Genomic DNA, 24,841 nt, shown 5'->3' with positions numbered 1-24,841 from the left:
TAAGACCAAGCCATGAGGGACAGAGACAGAATGAGTAGCAAGTTGGCCAACTGGACTAGACCATGAATATATGACAGGGACTAATGTGCAATGAACATGGAGCCACATTGCAAAGGGCCTTAAAAACCAAATGGAAGAGTTGTAATTTATCCTGGAAGTAAAAGGGAATAACTGGAGTCTTTTGAGCCGGGGCGTGGCATGGACTTAGGGATTGTTTCTTTGTTAGCAAAAAGGATATAAAAGGGATAGACTTAAGATCCATGAAACGAATTAAGACACCAGTGCAATAATCCAGGCAAGAGGTAATGAGAGAATGAACTAAAGTAATGACTGTGTGAGAGTAGAAAGAAGGGAATGGATGTGAGAGAAGAGGAATTAATGATACTCGCTGACTATCTGGATATGGGAAGGTAAGGAAGTATAGCAGATGTTCATATTATTTCCATTTTCTAGAGAAGGAAACTTGAGGCCCAGGGGGATAGGGAAAGGGATTTGCTCAAGGTCACACGACTACTAGGTGGTAAGAGGCAGGCCTAGAATCCTGATCTTCTGGATTCCTATACTGCCCCACACTCGATAGTTTAGTGCCTTTGAAATAATGAGTGTCTACCACGTCATGCTTCTTAACCTCTAGTAAAGGGAAAAATTGGGGAGATGTGAATTCCCTTAGTTGATTTTATTTGAGAAGATAGCTGTGATTCTTTTAAAACTTCTTTTGTGATCAGTTTTCCCCTTTTGCCCCATGATCATTGTGAGTCTTGTATGGGCCTGGCTGTGCAAATGAGCAGAGCTTGTCTTTCTGTGCAAAATATGGCACTTTATAGACAATGAAATGCTCGCAATTCATGCACAAAATTGCAGAGTCCTTTAAAAGCCCATTTGGTAAGGTAACAAATGTTCTTCCAATAGGACACCTGTCACATCCACTCTTCTCCCTCCAGCTAAAAAGAAAAACAAGTGGCATGACACTGCCTTCTTTAGGGTGTTAAAACCATGAGTCGTTCCTTCTTCAATCCAAAGCCAAGGAGAAATTACTTCCTATACCAAAGATCAGCGCCACCCCCCCCCCCCCCGCCCCCGCACAAAAACCCCAGAAAACAATGATGTCCCACTTGGTCTGAGCAAATGCAGGATTGGCTGTTTTGGAGGCGTCCCCTCACTGGCTCTATTAAGCCAACGAACACCCTAATATGTCATTTGTTGTCAAATCCCAAATCTAGTTGACTCATTCTCCTTTTCGAGGTACTTTTGCATCTATTTAATTTAACTGTTCATCTACTGCATCAATTCTACCAAGGCCTTTCTCTTTAGCACAGAAATCTGAGTGCCTGTAACAAAGATTAGACATTAAAAGCAAACTGGTTCGGGGACTAGATCCAGATTATCATTTGCCGCATCCATGGGTGAGACTGCCATTAGTGGTAAAGTTTGTCATTCCACAGGATCCCAAAGTTAAACCTTGGGATTGCAGTCACCTCCTTTTTCTAAAGCATCAAATGTACAATTCAAACCATAAAATCAGTGGGAAGATTTGTTTTTGCATGCACAGCAAAGCAAAAACTGATCTCCAGTGACTGCAATTGGGGTTTTCTCCCTAATGTGTAGGGAAAAGGGCTAAGCGTCCTCCAGAATCACAACTTTTAATACAACTGAGAATAGTTGTGTGGGGGGTTTTCCCCAATTTTTAAATTTCACCTTAGGAATATGAATAAGTGACATGGATTCGGGAAAGAGAAACAGCCTGGCTGCCTGCAATGGAAAAGCAGAGAAACAGACTGTAGACTGAATTTAATAACAAAGTTTGGCCTGGCCACGGGCCAGGAAAGGGATAGTACCAGTGCTTACTCTTATTCTCCCCACCCCAAGCGGTACAAATTAGAGATTTTCTCTCTCCTATGCTTCATGCTGGTTTCCAGGGTAGTTCAGTGAAAGAGCTATGCTATTTCATTTCCTGCCTTTGCCATCCAGTCTGCAAGTAAGCGGGGCAGCTGGCCCGCCCGCTCTTCTGTAACTCAGAAAAACTGAGCGGACAGCAGCACAAGGTAGAGGGACCCTTGAGAATTCAGTCAACACCCACCTACCATTAAAATGAGTCATAGCATAAGGGCTTACTCAACACAATTTCCAATTTGACTTAATTATGTGTAAATCACACTTCTGAGAAATAGAACGCTGGAAACTCTCATTCCCAGATTTAAATCATTCCCCCATATTTGGTTTCATGCCAGACTATCTCTTAGCAAAATTGCAAAGTAGAAGAGATTTTGCCTTCAGAACCCCTTCACCCCCTCTTTTGGTGCCCCAAAACATCGACCATTGCTGCCAGGGCCCCTGGGGCCCTAAACCAAAGTTTAGACCCAGACAGTGCTGCATTCTCCCAAGTTACCACCAAAGCAAACTTTCAAGTGTAGCCCCTCTGGGCAATATTGCCTGGCAATAGGTTAGGGAGATTCATACATACCTTTAACCCCACTGAGGAAGTAAATGCCTGGAATTCCAAGCTGATAGTTAGTGTCTAGGGAGAATGCATCTGGAAAGCTGTTAACAGAAATTCTAGGTAAATGTGGAGCAAGTGCTCTATCTCTCCATCGCTTTTCAGTGCCTAGCTTGATGTGACATCTATTTCCAAAGCTCTGTATTTGAAGCCAGTGTTATAACAGGAGCATCAAACGTGGTGTGCATTATCCAGAGATCCAAACATGGCATTGGAACAATCGTTCCAAGCGATCGAAAAAAAAATATCAGCAGGCGTTGGCCTGGGCCAACCTCCCAGTGGAGTTTCAGCCCTGGTCCCTATTTGTACAGCTGTAATGGCTTTATGAAGAAATATAAACACAATCTATCAGACAAATAAAGTCACTGATTTAGTTGAATGGAAAATCACTTGTTACGTAGGCTCTTGAACTATCATTATAACATAACTCCAAATATTACAATTATTATAAGTGAACAGTATAAAACCGCAGGAAAGGTAGCAGAAAGAATGCCTATTTTCTGGTAGGCTTCTAAAACCCACATATCAATTGTTGATCATGAGGCAATTCAGTACACGTTCACAGGCCATAACAGCACACAGCAAGATTGGCTACTGATTGGCCCTTCCCAAGCTATGATGTTGTGCTCTCATTAGTAAATCCTCTCCCTGTCAGATTTGTGTTATGCTTTTTTCCCAGGGACCAGAGGTGAGAGGGAAGGAAAGGAAAGCAGTTATTACAGTAGCCCCATTTTTGCAGGAAAAGAAACTGAGAGCAAAGTGGTTGAAATCAACGTGTCCAAAATTGCCAAACAACGTCAAAGAACTTTTAGGCCTTTTTTGTCCTTCAGAATCATTTTTCACATTATTCTCACTGCAGATTGAATCCTAGTTCATTGCAGCAAAGACAGAGTAAAGTAAAATCCAATCCTAAAAAGGACAAGCGGTGACAGTATGCATCATTCTGTATCATAGTATTCCACCTCTTCTTTGGGACCAAGATCGGTCATCACCATTAATCTGAGTTGCTTGGCAGCATTTTAGGGTGGCTTTCATCTATACCAGATAGGCACCTTTGATCCCATACCCCATGTCTTCTTCAGTAGCGCTTCAGCCTTTTCCTCTTTGATTCCTTCCCTGCTGCTTACAACTATGTCCGAGTTTCCCCTACCCTTAAAAAAACCATAGACCGTCAGGGGTGGAAACGCACTTACCTGCTTCCCCTCAGACAGGACTGTTTCACCCCTCACCAGGCTGGGTGAAATTCTGTCTATGCTATCATCCTATATCTCTGCTCCCATTGATAGCCAAACTCCCAGAAGAAGCTATTTCTATTCATGGCTGCCCCATCCTCTCCTCTTACTTTCCAACCCTTTGTAATCTGGCTCCTGCCTTCAAGTCTTCAACTTCATCTCCTGCTCTCTCCAAAGTTACCCAAGCTCTCTGGGCCGCTACATCTGCTGGTCTTTTCTCGGTCTTCATCCTTCTCGATTTCCCTCTGTGTAGCATCTGTCACTGTTGTCCACCCTTTCTTCCAGCACGTTCTTTTCTGAGTTTTCGTGACACTGCTGTCTTTTAGGTCTCCTCCTGTCTTGCCAGCCCCCAGTCTCATTTGCCAGCTCTTCATCTATCTACCACGTCACACCCCCTAACTGTGGCTGCACCCCAAGACTTTGTCCTGAGCCTTCTCTCTCACTTAGTGACCTCATTAGCTCCTTTAGAGGTAATCATTCTCCCTATTTAGCATCAAGAAGCAACATGGCATGGTGGATCAAAGCCAGGAAAGCCTGGGCTCAAGCCTCACCTCTGACGAACACTAGCTCTATGACCCCTGAGCAAGTCACTTAACCTCTAAGTGCTCTAGACAGCTGTTGAAGATTATGAATTGCAGAGAAGGTACCAACTAGCAAAAGTAAGCAAGAGAGCATTCCCTTTTCTAAGAGTTATCTATACTAATGAAATCCCAGGTCCAGCTCCTGTCTCTGTCTGCTTGCTTCAAGTCTCTCCCCATTCCAATCTGTCTTCCACATGCCCACCAAAACAATTTGAAGTGCAAGTCTAACCATGTCACTCAATAAAATCTAGTGGCTCCCTAGCACCTGTAAGATCGGAGACCAATCTGTTTGGCTTTAAGACCTGTTCCCATCCTACCCTAGGTAAATGTGCCTTCCCACCGGCTGTTCCCCACACATGAATCTGCATCTTCCATATCTGCATTTGAACTTTGAGTTCCCCTGCCTAGAATGTGCTCTCTCCTCCCCTCTGCCTCCAAGATTCAGATAAAACACAAACACCTGCATAAAGCTTTTCCTGACCACCATTCCCTTCGCTGCTAGTGCCCTCCTTCCCCAAATTACCTCATAATATGTTATATATTTCCCTGATTTAAAAAAAAATCCAAGAGTTGTTTTTTTTCAATTTTGTCTGTGTATCCCCGTGACCTTAGGCACTTAAAATGCTTGGGGGGAGGGAGAAAGGAGCAAGCATCTATCAAGTGCCTGCTATGTGCCAGGCATTTTATCCTCACAACAACCCTGGAAGGTAGGTACTTTTATCCTCATTTTATACATGAGGAGAGTGAAGCAGACAGCGGCTAGGTGACTTACCCTGGATCATACAGCTAGTAAGGTGTCTGAGTTCAGATTTGAACTTAGAACTTCCTAACTTGAATGCATCGCTTGATCCATTGCACCCCCTAGCTGCCATTATTGTTGACCGCTTAATACAAGAATAGTCTCTTGGTTCTATTCTTTGTTCTCCCAGTTTATACAAATCTCATATTTCTTGGATTTGCTCGTACTCATTTCTTCCATTACAGTAATATTTTGCTGCAATCCTATGCCACAGTTTGTGCAGCCATTCTCCCAATTTATTATTTTGTGTGTGTGTGTGTGTTGAGTAAAACTAGAAACAAAGAATTCCCTTAGGAGTATTTTTGCATATATGGAATCTCCTTTTTCACTGACTTCGCCGTACTGAGATGTCTGGTTCAGGGGGCAGCTAGGTGGCGCAGTGGATAAAGCACCGGCCCTGGATTGAGGAGTACCTGAGTTCAAATCCGGCCTCAGACACTTGACACTTACTAGCTGTGTGAGCCTGGGCAAGTCACTTAACCCCCATTGCCCCGCAAAAAAAAAGAGATGTCTGGTTCAAAAACTATGGTCAGTTTCATTACTTTTCTTGCATGATTCCAGCTTGTTTTCCAGAAAAGATGTGCTAATTCACCCATGATTATTATATACATATATTAGTGTACCTGTCTTCCCACAGATGCTTTTCAGCATTGACTTTAGTCCATCTTTTATCAGCTTTGCTAATTTGATGAACATGAAGTGAAATCTCAGAGTTGTGTTATTTTGTATTTCTTGTATTAGTGATTCAAAGCAATTTTCATTTGGCTTGATAGTTTGCAGTTCTAATTTTGACAACTTTTCGTATCTTTTGACCACATATGTACTGGAGAATGGCTCTATTTGTGTCAACTCCCTGTATATCTCAACTAACCTTTTTATCAGGTATTTGATGGAAAGTTCTTCCTATTCGCCTGTTTCTCTTCATTATCTACTTACTATCTACTTACATTCTGGTTTTGTGCAGAAGCTCTTTTGAATGTCATGAAACAGAAATAAGGATTCCCCCCAAAGTTGTTTTAGCTATGAAAGTATTCCCCTTTTCCTTCTTCTCTAATTTTCATGTTGTGACCTTTTATATTTCAGTAGTTTATTCATTTGGAGTTTTTCAAGGTGTATGTTATCTTTCCAAATTGCTTTCTGGTTTTCCCAAAAGAGGAAACGAGTTCTTTTCCGAAGGATAATTTTCTCCCACATTTAATTTTCTTGCATTTATCAAACCCTGCTGTATTGCATTTGCCTGGGTTTCATATCTAGTTTGAGTCAGTAGTCTACTTTTCCATTTTTTTTAAACCAACACTAAAGAATTTTAAGGACTGTTAATGATAATCTGGTAATGTTCTTTCCTACTTTTTAAAAATTCTTTGGGGATTCCGAGAATTTTATTATTTTACTGTGTTTTATGTTGTCTTAGGTTCTATATTCCTAGGGCTACTGGTTTGATTTCTTGTCATCCTTTTTCCAGAAGTATCACACATAAGAAATGCTTGTGCTAATAACCCCATTAGATTCTTTTCAATGTGAAATTATTTTTAAAGATAGATTCTTTAAGGCTACATTTGGTTGCATAAACAAGCAAGTTTGACTAAAATCAGAAGGAAATAGTTAAAAGTGTGTTCATGTGGAAACTCAGCAACATGGATTCTAATCCAACCCTGCCCTTCTGTATAGGAGAATGTAATATAATGGGAGGGAGAGGCCGGGGTTGGACTCAATTATCTTAAAAATACCTTTCAGCCCTAACATCCTATGATAGTACTCCTATGCTACTCTTTGAATTTTTTAAAGTTTACATTGATGCCAGATTATCTGCCGAGCTTTTCATCTTTAAACCAATTGTGTTAACATCAACAATTAGGTCCCCCCAACACCAACACGACCAATTGAAATGTTGGAAAAATTGAATTATTTTACTTATGTTATGGCAAACAACTGGGTGGGCCGATATTTCCTTAGCAGAGAGCCACTTGGACTTCATTTTTCATGGCTTCTCTTGGAGGCACTGAGTAGTGACTGCTAATTCTTTAACTCGACTTTCTCAGTCATCTGTAAGTCAGTTAAGTTTCTAGGTGGGAAGAGCACAAGTCTGCTTTGGTCATATTTTCTTAGTTTGTTAATTGCATCAACTATCAGACTTCCTAAGTACCATTCTCCCTAGGACCACTGTAAAATTAAAATTAAAATTTAGGTGAGGATACAGGACCGTGCTTATAGGATAGTTGGTGGTAGCAAGCATGGAATCCAGAATATGATGTCTCGGATTTCATGCCATCTTTGAGTGACAGAACTTCTGGAGAGAAGGGCATGGATCGGACTGATAGTATAGGAATTCTACTGCTCCTTATTAGGCATCTAGTTCACATAAAACATGACCATAAATGATCGAAATCTATGATAACATATTCAGGACTTGAGATGGGGGAAAAGAAAAGGAAGTGTTGTCATTTCCACAGTCATCCTTCCTCTCTCCACACACAGAGAGACCTTTGCCACCCTCAAGGAAAGACTAGGAGTAGACCTAGATAATCAGACCACCACTAATGTTCCATGCCCCTCCCCATAAAGAGGTTTTATCGAGCACCATTTTTAAATGTTGTATTATTTCATTCTTTAGGCCCACAACAGAAACCTGCTCTCCATAGATTTCGATCACATAACTCGCACAGGAAAAATCTATGATGATCATCGGAAATTCACCCTCCGGATTCTCTATGACCAGGCTGGTCGCCCAGTTTTGTGGTCTCCCATCAGCAGATATAATGAGGTGAACATCACCTATTCACACTCGGGACTAGTAACTTATATTCAAAGAGGAACATGGACTGAGAAAATGGAATATGACCAGGGTGGAAAGATCATTTCACGAACCTGGGCTGATGGGAAAATATGGAGCTATACTTACTTAGAGAAGGTAAGTGTGCATGCACTAAAATCCACGATCATAGGAATCTAAATGAGATTGTAAGTAGTTACCTTCTTGGAAAGCCTGCTTTCTTACCAACATTTTCTGGAACATAGCAAAGCGAAGTGTTTTAATGAAATAGCTATGCTGCTTTTCAGCTCCAAACTTTCTTTTTCCTTAAAAGGTCATACCTGCCCTATATTGTTTTAAATTCAAATTGGAGTAATAGCTCTTCATTCTCTTCGTTTTAGCATATTTGTTCATGTTCTTTTTATTATACGAAAGCTCATACAAAGGTAACATTGCTGGGAAAATGTAAGATTGCTCTCAATTTCCTGAAGGTAACCACAAGTATTTTGAAGCCCCTTTAGAACTCAGAGCAGAAGCTGTCAAATGAGAAGTTCCATGATGTCAGCGACTGTGTCCCATCTAAACTGAACTTCCCCACCACCTAGGAAAATGCTTAGCATACAGCAAGTACACTTACATTTTGATTTGACAAAAATATCGCAGTATCACTTTTTCCCAAAATCACTCATTGGAACTTACCTTTTAAAAAACCCTGCATTTTACTTTTAATTTAATTTATAGAATTATTTAATGAGACATTTTAGGTTGATAAATTTGAACCAAATTGCTACTTTTGACTTTAAAGACCTAAAGAACACATTGTGAGACTTTATATGCATTGACTAACCTGTCTGTTTTGAGCAATACTGCCATCTTGTGGTCGTTTTCCACATTTCTAGTACCTGTCCTCTTTAGTTTCCTGTTCAACCACACATAAAGCCAAGTCTTTTTTGTCTGAAGGAGGGAAATATTTCGGCGTTTTATTCACGTCTTTGAAAAGACTTAGAATAGACTTAGTTCTCCCACTCAATCACTGGAGTAATGAAAGGCCTTTTCGCATTCTTGGGGCCACACTATAGCTGCTAATCAAGCTCTCTACCCCAAAGAGGCTTGGCAGAGCCCTTCCAACAGTGGCAGCCTGAAGTAAAAAGCAAGCAACTGAGGGCCAAATGATAGCCGAGCGACACCGTGTTTACATCAGAGAGATTTCTAATCTTGTAACTCATAGTGTCGTCACTGGCCAGAAGCTTTAAAACCAAAACAAGGTAAGGAATATTAGACAGAAAATGGCATCTGGACCACAAGGGAACAGGAGGGAAGTGGCCTCTGCAAAAAAACAAGTAGGACAAGAGGGGTGTGAAACCCAGATCTTGTGACTTAAGTAGAACCCCGCTACCTCTCCGGGCTGGTCAGTCAGCTCTTCACGTAGTGTGTGAGTTGAGCTTTTCCAGATGGACAGACCTGACTAGTGAGGCAGGATTTCCAAGTAGGAAAGCAACATAAAAGCAACATAAAATCTGTTTTTATTCGGGAAACCACCTTGCCGACAAAACGTCTTTATGAACTTTACCCATCAAACCAGCTTTGACTTAAGTTCAGGATGTTGCATGTTGACCTTGCTTTGTTCCAGATTCTATTGGTTGATCGGCAGGTGAGGGAGGTGCAGTAGGAGGCAGAGCTCTTTCACCTCCCACATCAAAAAGCTATCAGCCAATATTGAATGAGTACTTTCTCAATAGCCAAACCCAGGGAAGGCTGTGCCACAGACTGCATGCCGTTATGTATATGTACATACTTGACTTATTTTTTTCATAGGATCCTAGGTCTAGAGCAGGAATGAGCATTGAAGGCATGCTATCTTTTAGTCCCACTCCTTCCTTTTCAGCCAAGGACACAGACTCGGGAGGTTTAAGTGCCATGGCCAAAGTCACAACAGTAATGGCAGGAGAAGGATTTGAACCTAGCTGCTTGTCTGGATTGGCGTTATCTTTTGTGGATGATCGGTCATCTCTCTGGGTGGAAGGGCTGTTTCAGCACACCCTTCCTTTGGCACAGATGGGTCCCACTGTAAGAAATAAAGTTAAACAGAAATCCATACCTGTAACACAGATCGACTTGGAGGCAGTTATCCACAGGAGAAGAAACACGTTTTCCTAGTGTACTACCAACAGAATGCAATGTGCAAAAAATGTAATCTTATGTACTTTTCAAGTACACCAACAGTTCTATTATGTGGAATTGAAAGAATAGGTTGATGTATGTGAACATGATGTTCTAAAAACCATGCTTGTAACTCAAATGTCAAAATATTCTATTTTGTGTTGATTTTTTTTTCCAGTCCGTGATGCTCCTTTTACATAGCCAGCGACGTTATATCTTTGAATATGACCAATCGGACTGCCTCCTTTCAGTCACCATGCCCAGCATGGTGCGCCACAGCTTACAAACCATGCTCTCAGTGGGTTACTACAGGAATATCTATACTCCTCCGGACAGTAGCACTTCTTTTATCCAGGACTTTACCAGAGATGGAAGACTCCTGCAGACACTTCATCTTGGAACAGGGCGAAGAGTTCTCTACAAGTATACTAAGCAGTCCAGACTGTCTGAGATTCTCTATGATACCACTCAAGTCACATTTACTTATGAAGAATCTTCGGGAGTGATTAAGACAATACATCTGATGCACGATGGATTCATTTGTACAATCAGATACCGACAAACAGGTTTGTAATGAAGTTTCCGAGATTTTTTTTTAAGTTATACCAGTATCCATTCAAACATTTACTGAATACTTACTATGAAATAGTAAGTGGTATGAGATACTAAGTTTTTTTTAACTCCCTGACTAAAGATGCTTACAATCTAGTAGAGATAGATAAAAGGCATTTCTTTCTGAGTTACCGTTAAGTATCTGTGAGTACAAACAAGCTGCTATGGGAGTTCATAGGAGGAATACATCTCTTAACATGTCCCAGAGGAGGTGATATTTGAGCTAGATCTTAAAGGATGATTGTATTTCTTTTGTTGTTGTTTTATTTCTTTTTCGTTTTGGGTTTTTGTGGGGCAACGAGGGTTAAGTGACAGCTAGTGAGTAGCTAGTGTCTGAGGCCAGATTTGAACTCAGGTCCTCCTGAATCCAAGGCCAGTGCTTTATCCACTGTACCACCTAGCTGCCCCCAGGATGACTGTATTTCAATAGATAGAGATAATAATGGCCATGAAGGAAAGTACATTTAGCACAGAGAGGAACTGCTTCTCATTCAACTGTACAACATTTTTACAATGTAAACACTTTTACATTCTCGGAGGGGAAAAAAATCAAACAAGTGCCTTAAGCCAGAATAATGATCATTATACAAGGTGAAATCATGAGGCTCAGCAGCTGTGGGGGAGAAGGGGCTGGATTGTTGGGATGATCTAAGAAAGAAGTAAAATGCTTATAGCCGTGCATTATAGGATTGGATGAGGGAGACAGTAGAGACAGAATATTTGCACTGACTATGTGTGTGAGATAATAAGGGCCTTTCGATGTTGCCAATGTGGATATTATTCAACTTAGTACTACTTAGTCAAACTATACTCACACAGGGGTGTTTGTACCTACCCCAAATGGCTCCAAACAATGCAGGTCAGAGTTCAAAGTATAAGCAAGCTCAGTTCCTCAGTCCTACATCAACCCCTGTGCGAGTTAGCTGTGAATATACAAAATTTGTGGCTCACAAATGGCCAAATCAAGGAGTTTTGTACTCAAGAATTGGCCTTCGACATTTCATCATTAAAAAAATATCTGGTTTTCCCCAGTGTTTGTGATTATATAGTCACCTGATTTTTGTTGTCCCAGATAACCAAGTAGATACTCATTACATACCTTGTATAAGAAGATCTTTATGGAATAGTATTGTTCTGTACTTTACAGGGAACACTAAAGAAAGGAATGTTACATTCTCCAGGCTACATATTTCCAGATAGCAAGATATTTCAGAAAGCATCAAAATGAAACGAGAACTAAAAACTAAAGTAGAGCCGTCTTCATTTTCAGCAACACTTGTAACTTAACTTTCTGGTCAATATTTTTGCCTCTGTTTCTATGCAGGTCCTCTTATAGGACGTCAGATTTTCAGATTCAGTGAAGAAGGCCTCGTGAATGCACGATTTGACTATAGTTATAACAACTTTCGGGTCACCAGCATGCAAGCTGTGATAAATGAGACTCCTTTGCCGATAGATCTGTACCGCTATGTTGACGTTTCTGGGAGGACGGAGCAGTTTGGAAAATTCAGTGTAATCAATTATGACTTAAACCAAGTCATAACCACTACGGTCATGAAACACACCAAGATCTTCAGCGCCAATGGACAGGTGATTGAAGTGCAGTATGAAATCCTGAAGGCAATTGCCTACTGGATGACCATTCAATATGATAACATGGGCCGCATGGTGATATGTGACATAAGAGTGGGAGTAGAAGCCAATATAACAAGGTACTTTTATGAATACGATGCTGATGGTCAGCTTCAAACTGTCTCTGTGAATGACAAAACCCAGTGGCGTTACAGTTATGACCTGAACGGGAACATCAACCTCTTAAGCCATGGGAATACTGCTCGCCTGACACCCCTCAGATATGACCTGCGAGACCGCATCACTAGGCTAGGAGAAATTCAGTATAAGATGGATGAAGATGGCCTTCTGCGCCAGAGGGGAAATGATATATTTGAGTATAATTCCAATGGCCTACTACACAAGGCCTACAACAAGGCTTCTGGCTGGGCTGTACAATACTACTATGACGGACTTGGGCGACGCGTTGCCAGTAAATCCAGTCTAGGACAGCACCTCCAGTTCTTTTATGCAGATCTTGGCAATCCCATTAGAGTTACCCATCTCTACAATCACACAAGCTCAGAGATTACCTCACTGTACTATGATCTTCAAGGCCACCTCATTGCAATGGAGCTAAGCAGCGGGGAAGAATACTATGTGGCCTGTGACAATACAGGAACCCCCCTGGCTGTGTTCAGTAGTCGAGGACAGGTGATAAAAGAGATACTGTACACACCCTATGGTGATATCTATCAAGACACTTATCCAGACTTCCAAGTCGTCATCGGATTTCATGGAGGACTCTATGATTCCCTCACAAAGTTAGTCCACTTAGGACAAAGAGACTACGACGTTGTTGCTGGACGTTGGACAACACCTAATCACCATATATGGAAGCATCTGAACACTCTTCCCAAACCATTCAACCTCTACTCATTCGAAAATAACTATCCCGTTGGCAGAATACAAGACGTTACTAAGTACACCACAGGTATTTGAATAATGTAAAACCTGCAAAGAACTTGTTGTCATTCATTTGCCCATAGACTCTCACTGCCTCTACTTCCTGCCAGGGAACCCACAAGCTATCATACATCTGCTCTCTTCCCTAGTTTTCTAGGGTGAGAAAAAAACCGTGCAAGTCAACAACAAACCAGATGCTTTTGCATTTTACTACACTGTTTCTTTTCTTTTAGGCTGTTATTTCTGTTTGTTTTTTCATGCTTCACAGTTTATGGGAAGTAACAGAGGGGAAAAAATCAAGATTACATTGCATAATTTCAATAAGATTTCACTGTCAGTGTAGTGTCTCTCTCTCTCTCTCTCCCTCCCTCTCTGGCCAGTGAATTGATACTCTAGCCTATTTGGAAAAATTAGCATTGGAGGGACTGTAGGAAACCCTTTTAAAAATCTCTTAAGTCAAAAGATTAGCTTTCCTAGAAGACTCCATGGCATCAGATAGGTGCGGGGGTATTGGACTTTTGTTTTTAGGATGTGTACAGTAAGGGAGGTCTGGGTGTCACATACAAAGCGGGAAAGGGGTTTCTGCCTGTCGTCCTTTAAACTTTCAACAGTTTTTCAAGTGTATGTGTGCTTTTTATGTTCTTAATTTTTATCTTGTAGATATTGGAAGTTGGTTGGAGCTGTTTGGTTTCCAGTTACACAATGTGTTGCCTGGATTTCCAAAACCAGAAATAGAAAGCGTGGATTTAACCTATGAGCTTCTGCAGCTTCAGACAAAAACTCAAGAGTGGGATCCTGGAAAGGTTTGTAAAAATTATCATTTGAAAAAAAAGTGTAGCCTCCCTAGACTTCCCTTTGGTGAAGAAACCAAGAGATATCTGACTTCTCTTCAGAGAAGTAACTAGCCCTCCAGTCAGTACGACAAAGGATAAATTTGCTCCAGCCATAGTTATTCTACTAAGGCACACAGTGGGATCTGACAAGGGGGATGCTAAGTAGTGATTCCATTCTGTGGTGAATGGGTACAAGGGGAAATGGATCTCCCCAGAAAAGAATTTGTCCAAAAGGGGAGTATTCTCCTTTCGGATACTAAAACCCTGAAATGGCTCCAGAGGGAGGTTGCGGCATACTGCAGAGAGTAGTAGATGCTTCCCTGAGAGAAAGAGAGAAAGAAGCACCGAAATGTCCAACAAAACGGCTCAAGAACTAGCAGATGATTTAATCGCAAGGGTACAAAATACGAAAGGTCAACACCCATTGAAATTCAGAAACAGTGATTGAAGGAAGCAGCGGTGTGGGAAAACATTAGTAAAAACGACTAATTTCCCGTTGTAAATATAGCTCATAATAATACTGCTGTGCCTGATACTAACAAAACATGGAGTCTCCATCCCTCATCGTCTTTGAGGGGCAGAGAAATAGCTGCTAGAGCAGATGACAGATTCCTAACACGATGCTGTATTTTCTGTCTCTCTCTTTTCCAGACTATCCTGGGCATTCAGTGTGAGTTGAAAAAACAGCTTAGAAATTTCATTTCCTTGGACCAACTTCCTATGGCTCCCAGATACAGTGACAGGAGGTGTCTGGAAGGAGGAAAACACCCCAGGTTTGCTGCTATTCCATCCGTATTTGGAAAAGGTATAAAGTTTGCCATCAAGGAGGGCATGGTGACTGCTGACATTATAGGAGTGGCCAATGAGGATAGCCGTCGCATTGCTGCCATCCTCAACAATGCTCATTACCTGGAAAACCTGCACTTTACCATCGATGGACGGGATACTCACTACTTCATTAAACTCGGCTCTCTGGAGGAAGACTTGGCTCTCATAGGTAACACGGGAGGGAGGCGGATCTTAGAGAATGGTGTCAATGTTACTGTGTCCCAGATGACTTCTGTGATGAATGGGAGGACCAGACGCTTTGCAGATATACAGCTCCAACATGGTACTCTGTGCTTTAATATTAGGTATGGAACCACTGTAGAAGAGGAAAAGAACCATGTGTTAGAAATGGCCAGACAGCGAGCTGTTGCTCAGGCCTGGACTAAGGAACAGAGGAGGTTGCAAGAAGGGGAGGAGGGGATCAGGGCCTGGACAGAGGGAGAGAAGCAACAGCTCCTGAGCACTGGGAGGGTACAAGGCTATGATGGTTATTTTGTCTTGTCTGTTGAGCAGTATCTAGAACTTTCTGACAGTGCCAACAACATTCACTTTATGAGACAGAGCGAAATAGGCAGGAGGTAACAAAAAAAATCTCTGCCTTTGCGTCACCAAAGACTGCCTGTTTTTCAAACACAAAATGGTTTATTGTATTGGTTTTCTAGATCAGAACTCTGTATGTGTAAATATGGAGGAAAAACATATCTAACTGCCTTTCAATGTGACAGAAGATGGTATTTTAATATTGTTTCTTTCAATTCTTTAAGAAATGACAGAAAAGATTTTTAGTTCTTGTGTGGTAGTATTCAAAATCCCACAAGTACAGCTCAAACAACGAAAAAGACCGAGTTTTCGGAAGACACCACTCTCAGTCTGTCGTGTTGGGTGTGTGTTGAAGTAAACAGAAAGAACCCAAGGTTCTATCTATCTCTCATGACATCTTTAACTATCAACCTAACTTGAAGACTATTGAAAAGCTTTCTCTAAAGTCTTTGCACTTCTAAAGACTGCCAGCCATTTCACATTTTACAGAGCTGTTTTAGAAAACTTTCAAATCAGTAAGAAAATGCACTCAGTGGCCATCTCTCTGAGAACATTTCCCTTTACTCCCTGGAAGTAAATGCTATGTTGTACTGAGTGCTGTCTGACACTTCCCTTTCTGTGGGCTTGGTCCTTGTGTCTATATGCTATCGAGCAACTGGCCAACTCACTCTTTCCAAAACAGTCTGTTTGGATTAAAGTTCTCACCAGACTGACCAGATGTATTGGCATGACATAAACACAGTCTTTCTTCACTTATTATTAACCTGCCTAGGAAATCTCTCATTTCTATATTGGGTTTGGTCATGGCATCACACCCGAGGATGCAGAGTTTCTACTGCACTCACTCCATTTGCCAAAAGACTGACTGGGTGGGAATTTGAAACATCTGCAGTGAGGCGTCAGAACTTCTTAGGAAGAACACATGAGAACTAACACCTGAAAGCTAGACATGGTGCTTCCTTAACCTACACGAACTGCCATCGATGGTGTACCTACTCTACCAGAGGCATTATTAACAAGCCAAACTCCCAAGAGGCACCAGGCATCATAATGGCTGGCATGATGTGCTCCCACTTCCACATTTATCTTCCAAGTTTTGCAGCTATTTATTGAACATTTCCCAGCCACATTAATGCCAGAGGACTAAGTGAACTCAGGAGCCTCTCCAGCCCCAATATTTCAACTAAGTGGTGGGGTGGGCAGATTTTTAGTCACAAAGCATTCATCTCCCATAGGTTTAGCTTATTGTTGCGCTCTGCCTTCTTATCTAATCATCTCCCCTGCCGAGGAGAATGGCCCTTTTCTAAGAAGGGTTTTGGCTAACTTTGGACTTGGAAATACTGAGTCAGGATTCCTGTTGAGATCGGCCATACTCTTCCTATCGCTCCTGCTTGAAAAGAAAGCCCCTGGTGAGCTCTGGGTGCTTTGTGCCCAGTGGATAGACAAATGGCCTGGAAATGCTAGATAAAGAGGCTGTAACTGCGAGGACAGAGCTGGTACTCTGTGTCCCCCAAGCCAACCTGAGAGCTTTCAAAAGTGCAGAGCGTTCAGGGTGCGTATAGCGGCAGTTTGGAGTCTTTGCAACTGCTACCCACCTGCCCCAGGTGGTTCTTGACCTCCTTCTTTCAAAAACATCTTAACCTAGATTACGCAGTCACATTAAGGTTTTTGAGAAGAGCTGAACCAATGAAGGCAAGGGTTCACCAACAGGAGAGAGAGGCTGCGTTCAAACATTTCATTTCCAAAGACTTGGGCTTGGCATTGATCACCATTCCAGTCTTACACGGGTTTTCAAAATGAGAGAGTTCTCGCTCTCTCATCTATGTCTGTTTGGAAGCTCACAAGCTTGCCAAACTGTTAATCCAGACTGATGTTAATGGCACGGCATTTCTTCAGGATGGAAGGAACACTATCATTTCTGACCAACCAACTTGTTGACCGTTTGAATACTTCCACACCAGCCTAAAAATGCACCTTCAGGTTGTAGACAAACACAAAATAATTTAGGAACTCTTATAGCAAGTGCATTCAGAAAACGTGATGTATGTTATCACTGATCCAAATGTCAAGATTCGATTCCATTTTATTTCTATTTTAAGCAATTATTCTACTGTTTTGCAACTCACCGATGTCTCCATGAGAAACAAATATTGTGATCTTTTACTTAATAGGAATTACCTTGAACTGTGCATTTCTAGTTTGTAATACATATTTAGTGAGCTTGTGCCTTTCGTTTCTTAAAGTTATATTTGTATTATAATCGGGAAATGCACTTTCTATTAACTTGCAGCTATGGTTTTCATACTGCCTTGAAATACCGCTTTTCTCTTTATTACCCCCAAAAGGTTAGCATCCATGGTTAGTAGTAATTCTAAGAGATATTTGGGGACATTTCTAAATGAGACCATGGAGATCTAGTTAACGTATATAGCTCCTATTCAGTGGAAAAGGCAGAGAATGCCTTCCTTCACTGAACATTCCTCTGCAATTTGAAAGAGTTCAATTGCATTTCCTGATTCAGAAAGTGTGGAAGCATTACACAAATTAATTACTCATGACACATGGGAGGCGGAAGCTACAAAGCCAAGCACAAGTCAACTAAGCTACTGAGAGACACTGTATCTGCACTCTTCCACTTGGAAGAAACCAAGCCGATATGGAGGCAGGGAATAAATACTTTGTCTCCATGCTAATTTTTGCCAGCCAGGCCAATTTTATTTTGCCTTTCAAATCTTTTTTTTGCACTAAACATTTTTAGAGATCCAAATGAGCATCAAAGTGCAACTTTTAAGAGGCATCTCGATAGTTATTTTTATGTTGCCAATCTAATGACTATGGATTAGCAGCAGAATGACTCCTACCAAAAATGGGACGAAAACTTCTAATATACACACTACCTTAAAGAAAAACATCCCCATGCTAAAAGAGATAAATATCTTCTTTTAACCCTTCCACAAAACAATATGTAAAATAACTTTACTGCCAATTTTTGAAGAGATCTAGACTATATATAAATATATATATATATATTCACTATATAAAAATATATAACCTACACAACATAGACAAGTGTACAAAAACTTGACAGTGCATAACTTGGTGTGCTAACTGCTTAGATGGACAGTTATAAAACTTACTCATTTCTTAAAATGCCTTCTCTTTTTATCATTATTCATATACTTTTCCAGCATTTCATTATATGCATTCTATGCTGCTTTAAAAAAAAAAAAAACATTTTCCTGGCCACCCCAGGCCCTCACTGTAATAACACCTCAGAAACGGTCAGGGCAAAGTGGTTTGTACTTGCAAAGATGCGTTCAGATATAATGACAAGCATAATAATGGTGTTCAATGATAATAAATAGCCATGGTACCAAGCAAGCATTGAGAGAAACATTCGGGAGTATATCTGAGTTTGTGAAAAAACAGAAGCCTACAGATACATACTGAATGAAAAACACTTTATTTATTTGGAGAAATTCACGTAAATATAGCTGACCTGTCTAGTATTTCAGATCTCAGAGTGCTCTTCTACAGCCTACTATAAGGTTCTGTTTTCGGGGGGGGGGGGGAGGATGGGAAGGGGGTGGGGGGAGAAAATTCAACCACACAACAGTGACTTATTTCAGAGTGTCCTTCATACAAAAGCTATTTAGGACCAAAGTATTCAACTATGTGTAAAAGGAAATAATTTCCTAAACAGTAACTGAAAATACTTAGAGTTCAACTTGCTGTGAAGTTTGTCTTGGCAATTGTCATCTTACATTATTTGTCAAAGAAAATGTGTTTGGCAGTTTCAAATCTTTCCTTAGATATAGTGGTGGATTTTTAACCTCTTAAGTAAATGTTAGTATATCAGATTGTGTCCTTGAAAAACTATTTTACTTGTATGAACCATGACAATGTCTAAATCTTAATATTCTTCTGGCAAAAGTATCTGTGAGAAAGTGAAGCTTCGCCTTTATTTATGTCACAAAAATCTTCTTTTTAGCTGCTTACTTTCTCATGAAAAGTAAAACTGTTTACAGTGTATGCCAAGATTTTCAGTTTCAATATAACAGTTAGAGGTTCTAATCATACTGAAAATTGTGTTCTAATGGCCTGGGCCCTTGTTGCTAGGAAACAATGGGTTCCAGTTTGGTATTCCTGCTCTAACTCCTGTGCTGAAAAGTGAGACTGGATCCTGTCCAGGTTGATGTTTGTTGTATGGCTACAGTTAAATGGTCTTTTGCATTTTGCTCTGGTTTTGAAGCCAGAAGCATGCATTTTTCTACAAGAGCATCACAACAACATGCTGTAAATACTTAAAGTTAATATTATGTGTCGATATTTGAGAGAAGTACTTTGAATATTTCATTTGTAAAAAATAAAACTGCAATCATAACACTGTGTCCTGTTTTATTCCCATAGCGTCTTACCGTCTCACATTAGTCTGGTCCCAAGAAAGAAGTGGCTTCTCCCCAGTAAAACAAGATACCCATCCCCAAGTGTCACTGCAGCTGGAGCTAGGGGAAGTCCAGTAAGTCCTTCCTGTCCTGAGCAAAGGCACTGTTTGATCACTGTGGCATCCTCAAACAAGATGAGAGAAGCAAAAGAAAAGCACTGGGGGACTTGGTACTCATTTAGAATGAGCGGGCAGGAGATTTTGAAATGATGGAGGAGCCTAAATGTTTTCCATAGCCCAGTCCTGTACTGCGAGGTAGGGACATCACAAGGCTTCTAATATCCATCTAGCAAGCTAGGTTCAGAGACCAGGTGTTTGGTGGCCACAGCAACTAACTCTCTAAGATTAATTTATACGGAGGCTGTGCTCTGCATCAGTGTAAAAAGCAAACGTGACATAAAAAGATAAAATGCTAACTTTATAACCTGAAAAGTCACCTTGATGTCAATACTGCCCCAGCAGCTCCAGATAGTCAACTATCCTATGGCTTCAGCTATGTTACCAATACCAATGAAATCACTTGAACAACAAATAGATCTTAATCTTTTTCACTTTAAAACGCATAGTACAACAAAGAAAACGTTGCTAGGTAGAGGAGGTTTTTTCTGAGGGCCTGTGAATTCAGGTAGGAAAAAAATGCATCTTTATTGTCACTAATCTCTAGTACATTCACCATTTCCTTCAATAATTTAAAAACATAATTCGGAGAGAGGGTCTATAGGCTTAACCAGACTGACAATGATGTAAGAAAAGAGATTTGATTATCATACTGTTATAAATAATAAATACTGTTATAGTAAAGTAAACAGAGACTAAACTCCACATTAAAAGCAAAGATCCATGTAAAGGCAGGAAAAGCCTCGAAAACTCTAGCACTTGTTTTTGGTAAGGACCCTAAAAAGTATAGGATACACACACACACACACACACACACACACACACACACACACACACACACAAGTTCTCTGCAACGGAGAAATACTGGAAGCTCTACCAATAAATAAAAGGGTAAAAGCAAAATAATTCTAGAAATGCTTACTAACAAAGATAAAATTACACCCATTTTCGGACATCACAGCGACACCACACAATCATATATTTCTACATAGTAATTAAAAACAGCTAGAAAAAAGAGAACATCTCATTCCAAATAAGTAAAATACAAAAATATCTGGGAATCTGCCTACAAAGAAAGACACACTAGGTCTAGACTTTATAAATATAATTATAAACTAGGTAATACAAACTACTGAGAAAACCATAGACCAAGATCTTACACCACCTATATCACAATTAGCTCTAAATGGAAATGCAACCTGAATACTTAAAGTCGGGGAGGAAATTCATTACTTAATTCCCTCAGAAATCAAAACGATTAACTTTCACATCGGAATTACCTAAGACACATAAAATTGGCATTGTCCCAAGAGGAAAGGTCGTAAGTTCTCAAAAGTACCATAACATTTCATTCCTGAGCTTTATTTCTGCCTTCTAAATAACAAACTACACAAAACAAAAATGCAAATATCATTCAACTTATTCTGTGTTTCGAGTGCCATGCGCTATCACTCCACCCATCTTCCAACCTTCCATTGGCAGGGGTACCACCAGGCTTGTGGATCTCAGTGTCAGCCTCAACCCCTCACTCACTCTCCATATCCTCTTGTTACCTGATCTCGTCATTTCTACTTTGATGATATTTCTCACATACAAGACCTCTTTTCTGTACACACGTGGCCAACACTCTAGGTCAGGCCCTCAACACCTCATGCCAACATTACTGCAATAACCTCCTAATTGGTCTCCTTGTTGCGAGTCACTCCCTACTCCAAGCCATCCTTCATTCAGCTGTCAAAGTGATTTTCCTAAAGCATAGGTTCTGACCATGTCAACCCTACTACTCAGTCAATTCCAGTGACTCCCAGTGGCCTCTAGGATAAGGGAGAACTCAAACAAGGGACAGAGAACATAAAAAGCTAAAAGGACACTTTTGTTTTCACACCATTGAAAAGCTTATGCACAAGCGAAAGTGTAGTTAGAATAAGAGGGCAAACAAGTGGGAAAAATCTTCACAAGAAATTTTTCTGACAAAGGTCTTAATATCCAAGACATAAAGAAGCGATACAAGTATCTAAGACTGAAAGCCATTCCCTTAGAGATAAGTGGGCGAAACACAACAGAAAGGCACTTCACAAATGAAGAAATGTAAGCAATTAATAATCGTGTGAAAAAAATGTTCCAGATCACTAGGAATAGAAGACAAAGTCCAACATTTTTGGAGGTTCTACCTTCACATCCATCAAATCAGCAAAGATAACGAAAGAGGAAAATAGCAGTTATTGGAACACTGACACAGAAATGTGCTGTTGGTAGAGCTAGAAACTGGTGCATCTATTCCAGAAAAACATTTGAACCTATACCCAAAATGTCACTAAAATGAACATACTCCTTGGCCCAGTAATACTACTATTAGGGATAAACTACAAGGAGGTCAGATACGAATGGAAGCGATTCATAGCTAGAAAATATTTAGGACAACACTTTTTTAAGGAAACTAGAAACAAAATAGGTGTTCAAAGGTTGGAAAATGGCTTATGAACTGACGTAGAATGAAATGATCAAAACCTGAACAATTTGCATGGTGGCAACTATAATAATATGGGGGGGGTGGAGCTTTGAAAGACCTCAGAACTGGGGCCAAGGTGGCAACCAATCACAACTTCAAAAGACTGATGATGAAACACACTAGCACCTCTTACCAGAGAGATACAGAATCCAACAAAGCCAATGGTGTTCATTTGTTTTACCTGACTACACTGTTACAAAGGAAGGTTTTCCTCAGAATGCAGAAGAGAAGGTCAGGATGTCAGACAGGAATAAAAAGAGCATCAATAAACCATTTTTAAATAGTGCAGGCAGGGCCATAGAAGGGTGGTGGCAGCAGCATAACTAGAGAGGAAGGTAGACATTCAGGAGATGCTATAGAGATTAGGACTAAGGAAAGCCCTGCATAAATTACTAGCTTTAATTTTTTAAGTGAATCAAAAGTGATTTCTAATTATTTTACTTTCACCTGGCAATGCTATTTCAATTACTTTCCAATAAACCAACCTTTAATAAACACTTTCCTCCTCTAGAAAAATACGCAAGAAAGTACAAGTGCAAAAGCACTTGGTAAACTGAAGACCCAAAGTGCACACTATGAAACTGAACAAGCAAGTACTGTTTCAGTTTTAAGATCTTTTTCGGAAAGTAGGTCTTTAAGGAAATGTTAACTCTTGTGGACTATATTATACGATCATTCTACTGTCATCAAATAGCATACCTCAAATCTAACATGAGATCGGAATACTATCTTATATTAGTACAGTTCTCTTATCTTATTTGAGCCTCAACAACAATCCTGTAAGGTAAGGTACATTATCTTCATTTTACAAATGAGAAAAGTGTGTCCTGCAGAAGGTTATTAAGTGGCCGAGCCAGGACTAAAATCCAGGCCTTCTGATTCTCAACCCCTCGACTATGTCACCTCAAAACAAAATAAATGTATTGGCTCTATGCTGGTCCTCACACCACAGGACATATGCCCCGTGTTGATCCGAATCTTTGTCTGTGTAAACATACTAGTTTTAGCATCAAGTGATCAAATAAGAAGCTGACTGCTTACTACAGCTGTGGCCTAAAGGTATACAACAGGAAAAAATAGTTCAATAAAATAATTCCACGTCACCTTCTCTTCTCCGTTTATCCGCTTGGCAAGAATGGCAGGTATGGACAGTAGTGGCCAACAGAGGCATAAGTCACACCAGTGGACAGAATGGGCTTTTGTTGCATAATAATGAAGTACATTAAATACACGTTTAAACATTAAGGAGTTTTAAAGTCATCACTCACCTTAGTCGTCTTCCATCATCTCCACCAAAGAAGCTCCTTAAATCTTTCCTTTCATTTACACCCAAAGACAGCAGCATTCACTCTAAGCCTTATTCACACACCACTGCAAACAGTGTAAGTCCCAACCTGTGACAAAGACAATTATCTAAGTTTACTCTTTCCGAACCTTTTCACCTGCCAAAGGCCTTCTCTATTAAGTACAAACTTCAAAGGAAATGAACAAGTATTCATTAAGCTGTCAAGTTCCTCCTGGATTTACCAGTTGGAAGGCCAACAGCAGAGCACAGTGAAAGAGGCAATGTACTAAGAGACTCAGCTTTGAAGTCCGGCTCTCTGGCTTATGTGGCCCTGGGTACAACCTTGCAGCCCTGTTTCCTCATCCAAAAGAAAAAGAGATGATAATATAGCAGTTGTGAGGATCAAATGAGATAACATAAATAATATTATAAATGTAATATATAATAATATAAAAGCACTTTTAAACCAATGAAGGTCAAAGATGATCGTTTTAGTTTGACTCTGCCTTTTGCTAGTCTAGTCTAACGTTAGCAATACTTTTAATGTGGCAAAGATACAAGGGTTGCACAAAAGTCAAAAACTGTTAACTTCTGGGAAGTAGGAAGTATGTTACTACCAATAAATAGACGGTAAAGAAATTTCATTAATAAGAGCCCAGCCAAAGAAGATGAAGACTAATACGTTTGCTAAAGTCTGAGAATAGCAAAATCTTTTTCAAGGAATGATTGAATCAGTCTAATAAAATCGAGAAGGCTTTCAGCAATGCCTCACTTAAATGTCTTACTTTACTCTTTCCTACTGAATAAAAGGGCATTTGTTAAAACAAATTGAGATGATTGTGTATACATAACCTACATTTTATCCCTTGCCATCTTGGGGAAGGGGAAGGGGGGAGGAAGAAAATTTGGAACTCAAAATCTTACAAAGATGAACGTTGAAAACAATCTTTACATGTAAGTGGAAAATAAAAGAAAAAACAAAAACAAATAAATAAAGCAAATTAAGAAATGCAGCTTTTCAATCTCTAAGTTCCCATTAATCCCATTAAGTTCCAACTATACCTCCAACAGAGTATACACAACCCACCAATCAAGTGGTTCTTCAGCCTTCACTACGAGAGATGTGACCCAAAGGTATAGA

The 24,841-nt window shown here is 40.3% G+C and overlaps 1 protein-coding gene across 4 annotated transcripts in view; it reads left to right on the top strand.

The window, feature by feature from the left end:
* The window catches only part of TENM1 (teneurin transmembrane protein 1), an 895,908-nt gene extending 877,302 nt beyond the window's left edge, over window positions 1–18,606 (top strand). For all 4 annotated transcript variants that reach the window (XM_043974016.1, XM_043974015.1, XM_043974017.1 and 1 more), the window contains 5 exons: window positions 7,718–8,014; window positions 10,194–10,581; window positions 11,952–13,172; window positions 13,805–13,947; window positions 14,629–18,606. In XM_043974016.1, the coding sequence (XP_043829951.1) occupies window positions 7,718–8,014; window positions 10,194–10,581; window positions 11,952–13,172; window positions 13,805–13,947; window positions 14,629–15,387 (2,808 nt within the window). In that variant the 3' untranslated portion in view covers window positions 15,388–18,606. The remainder of the gene's footprint in view (window positions 1–7,717; window positions 8,015–10,193; window positions 10,582–11,951; window positions 13,173–13,804; window positions 13,948–14,628) is intronic.
* The last annotated feature ends 6,235 nt before the right edge of the window (window positions 18,607–24,841 follow it).

The sequence above is a fragment of the Dromiciops gliroides genome, chromosome X (genome assembly GCF_019393635.1).
Source record: "Dromiciops gliroides isolate mDroGli1 chromosome X, mDroGli1.pri, whole genome shotgun sequence".
Taxonomy (NCBI): Eukaryota; Metazoa; Chordata; class Mammalia; order Microbiotheria; family Microbiotheriidae; genus Dromiciops; species Dromiciops gliroides.
The sequence above is the reverse complement of the archived record's forward strand: the minus strand, read 5'-3'. Positions and strand labels throughout refer to the sequence as shown.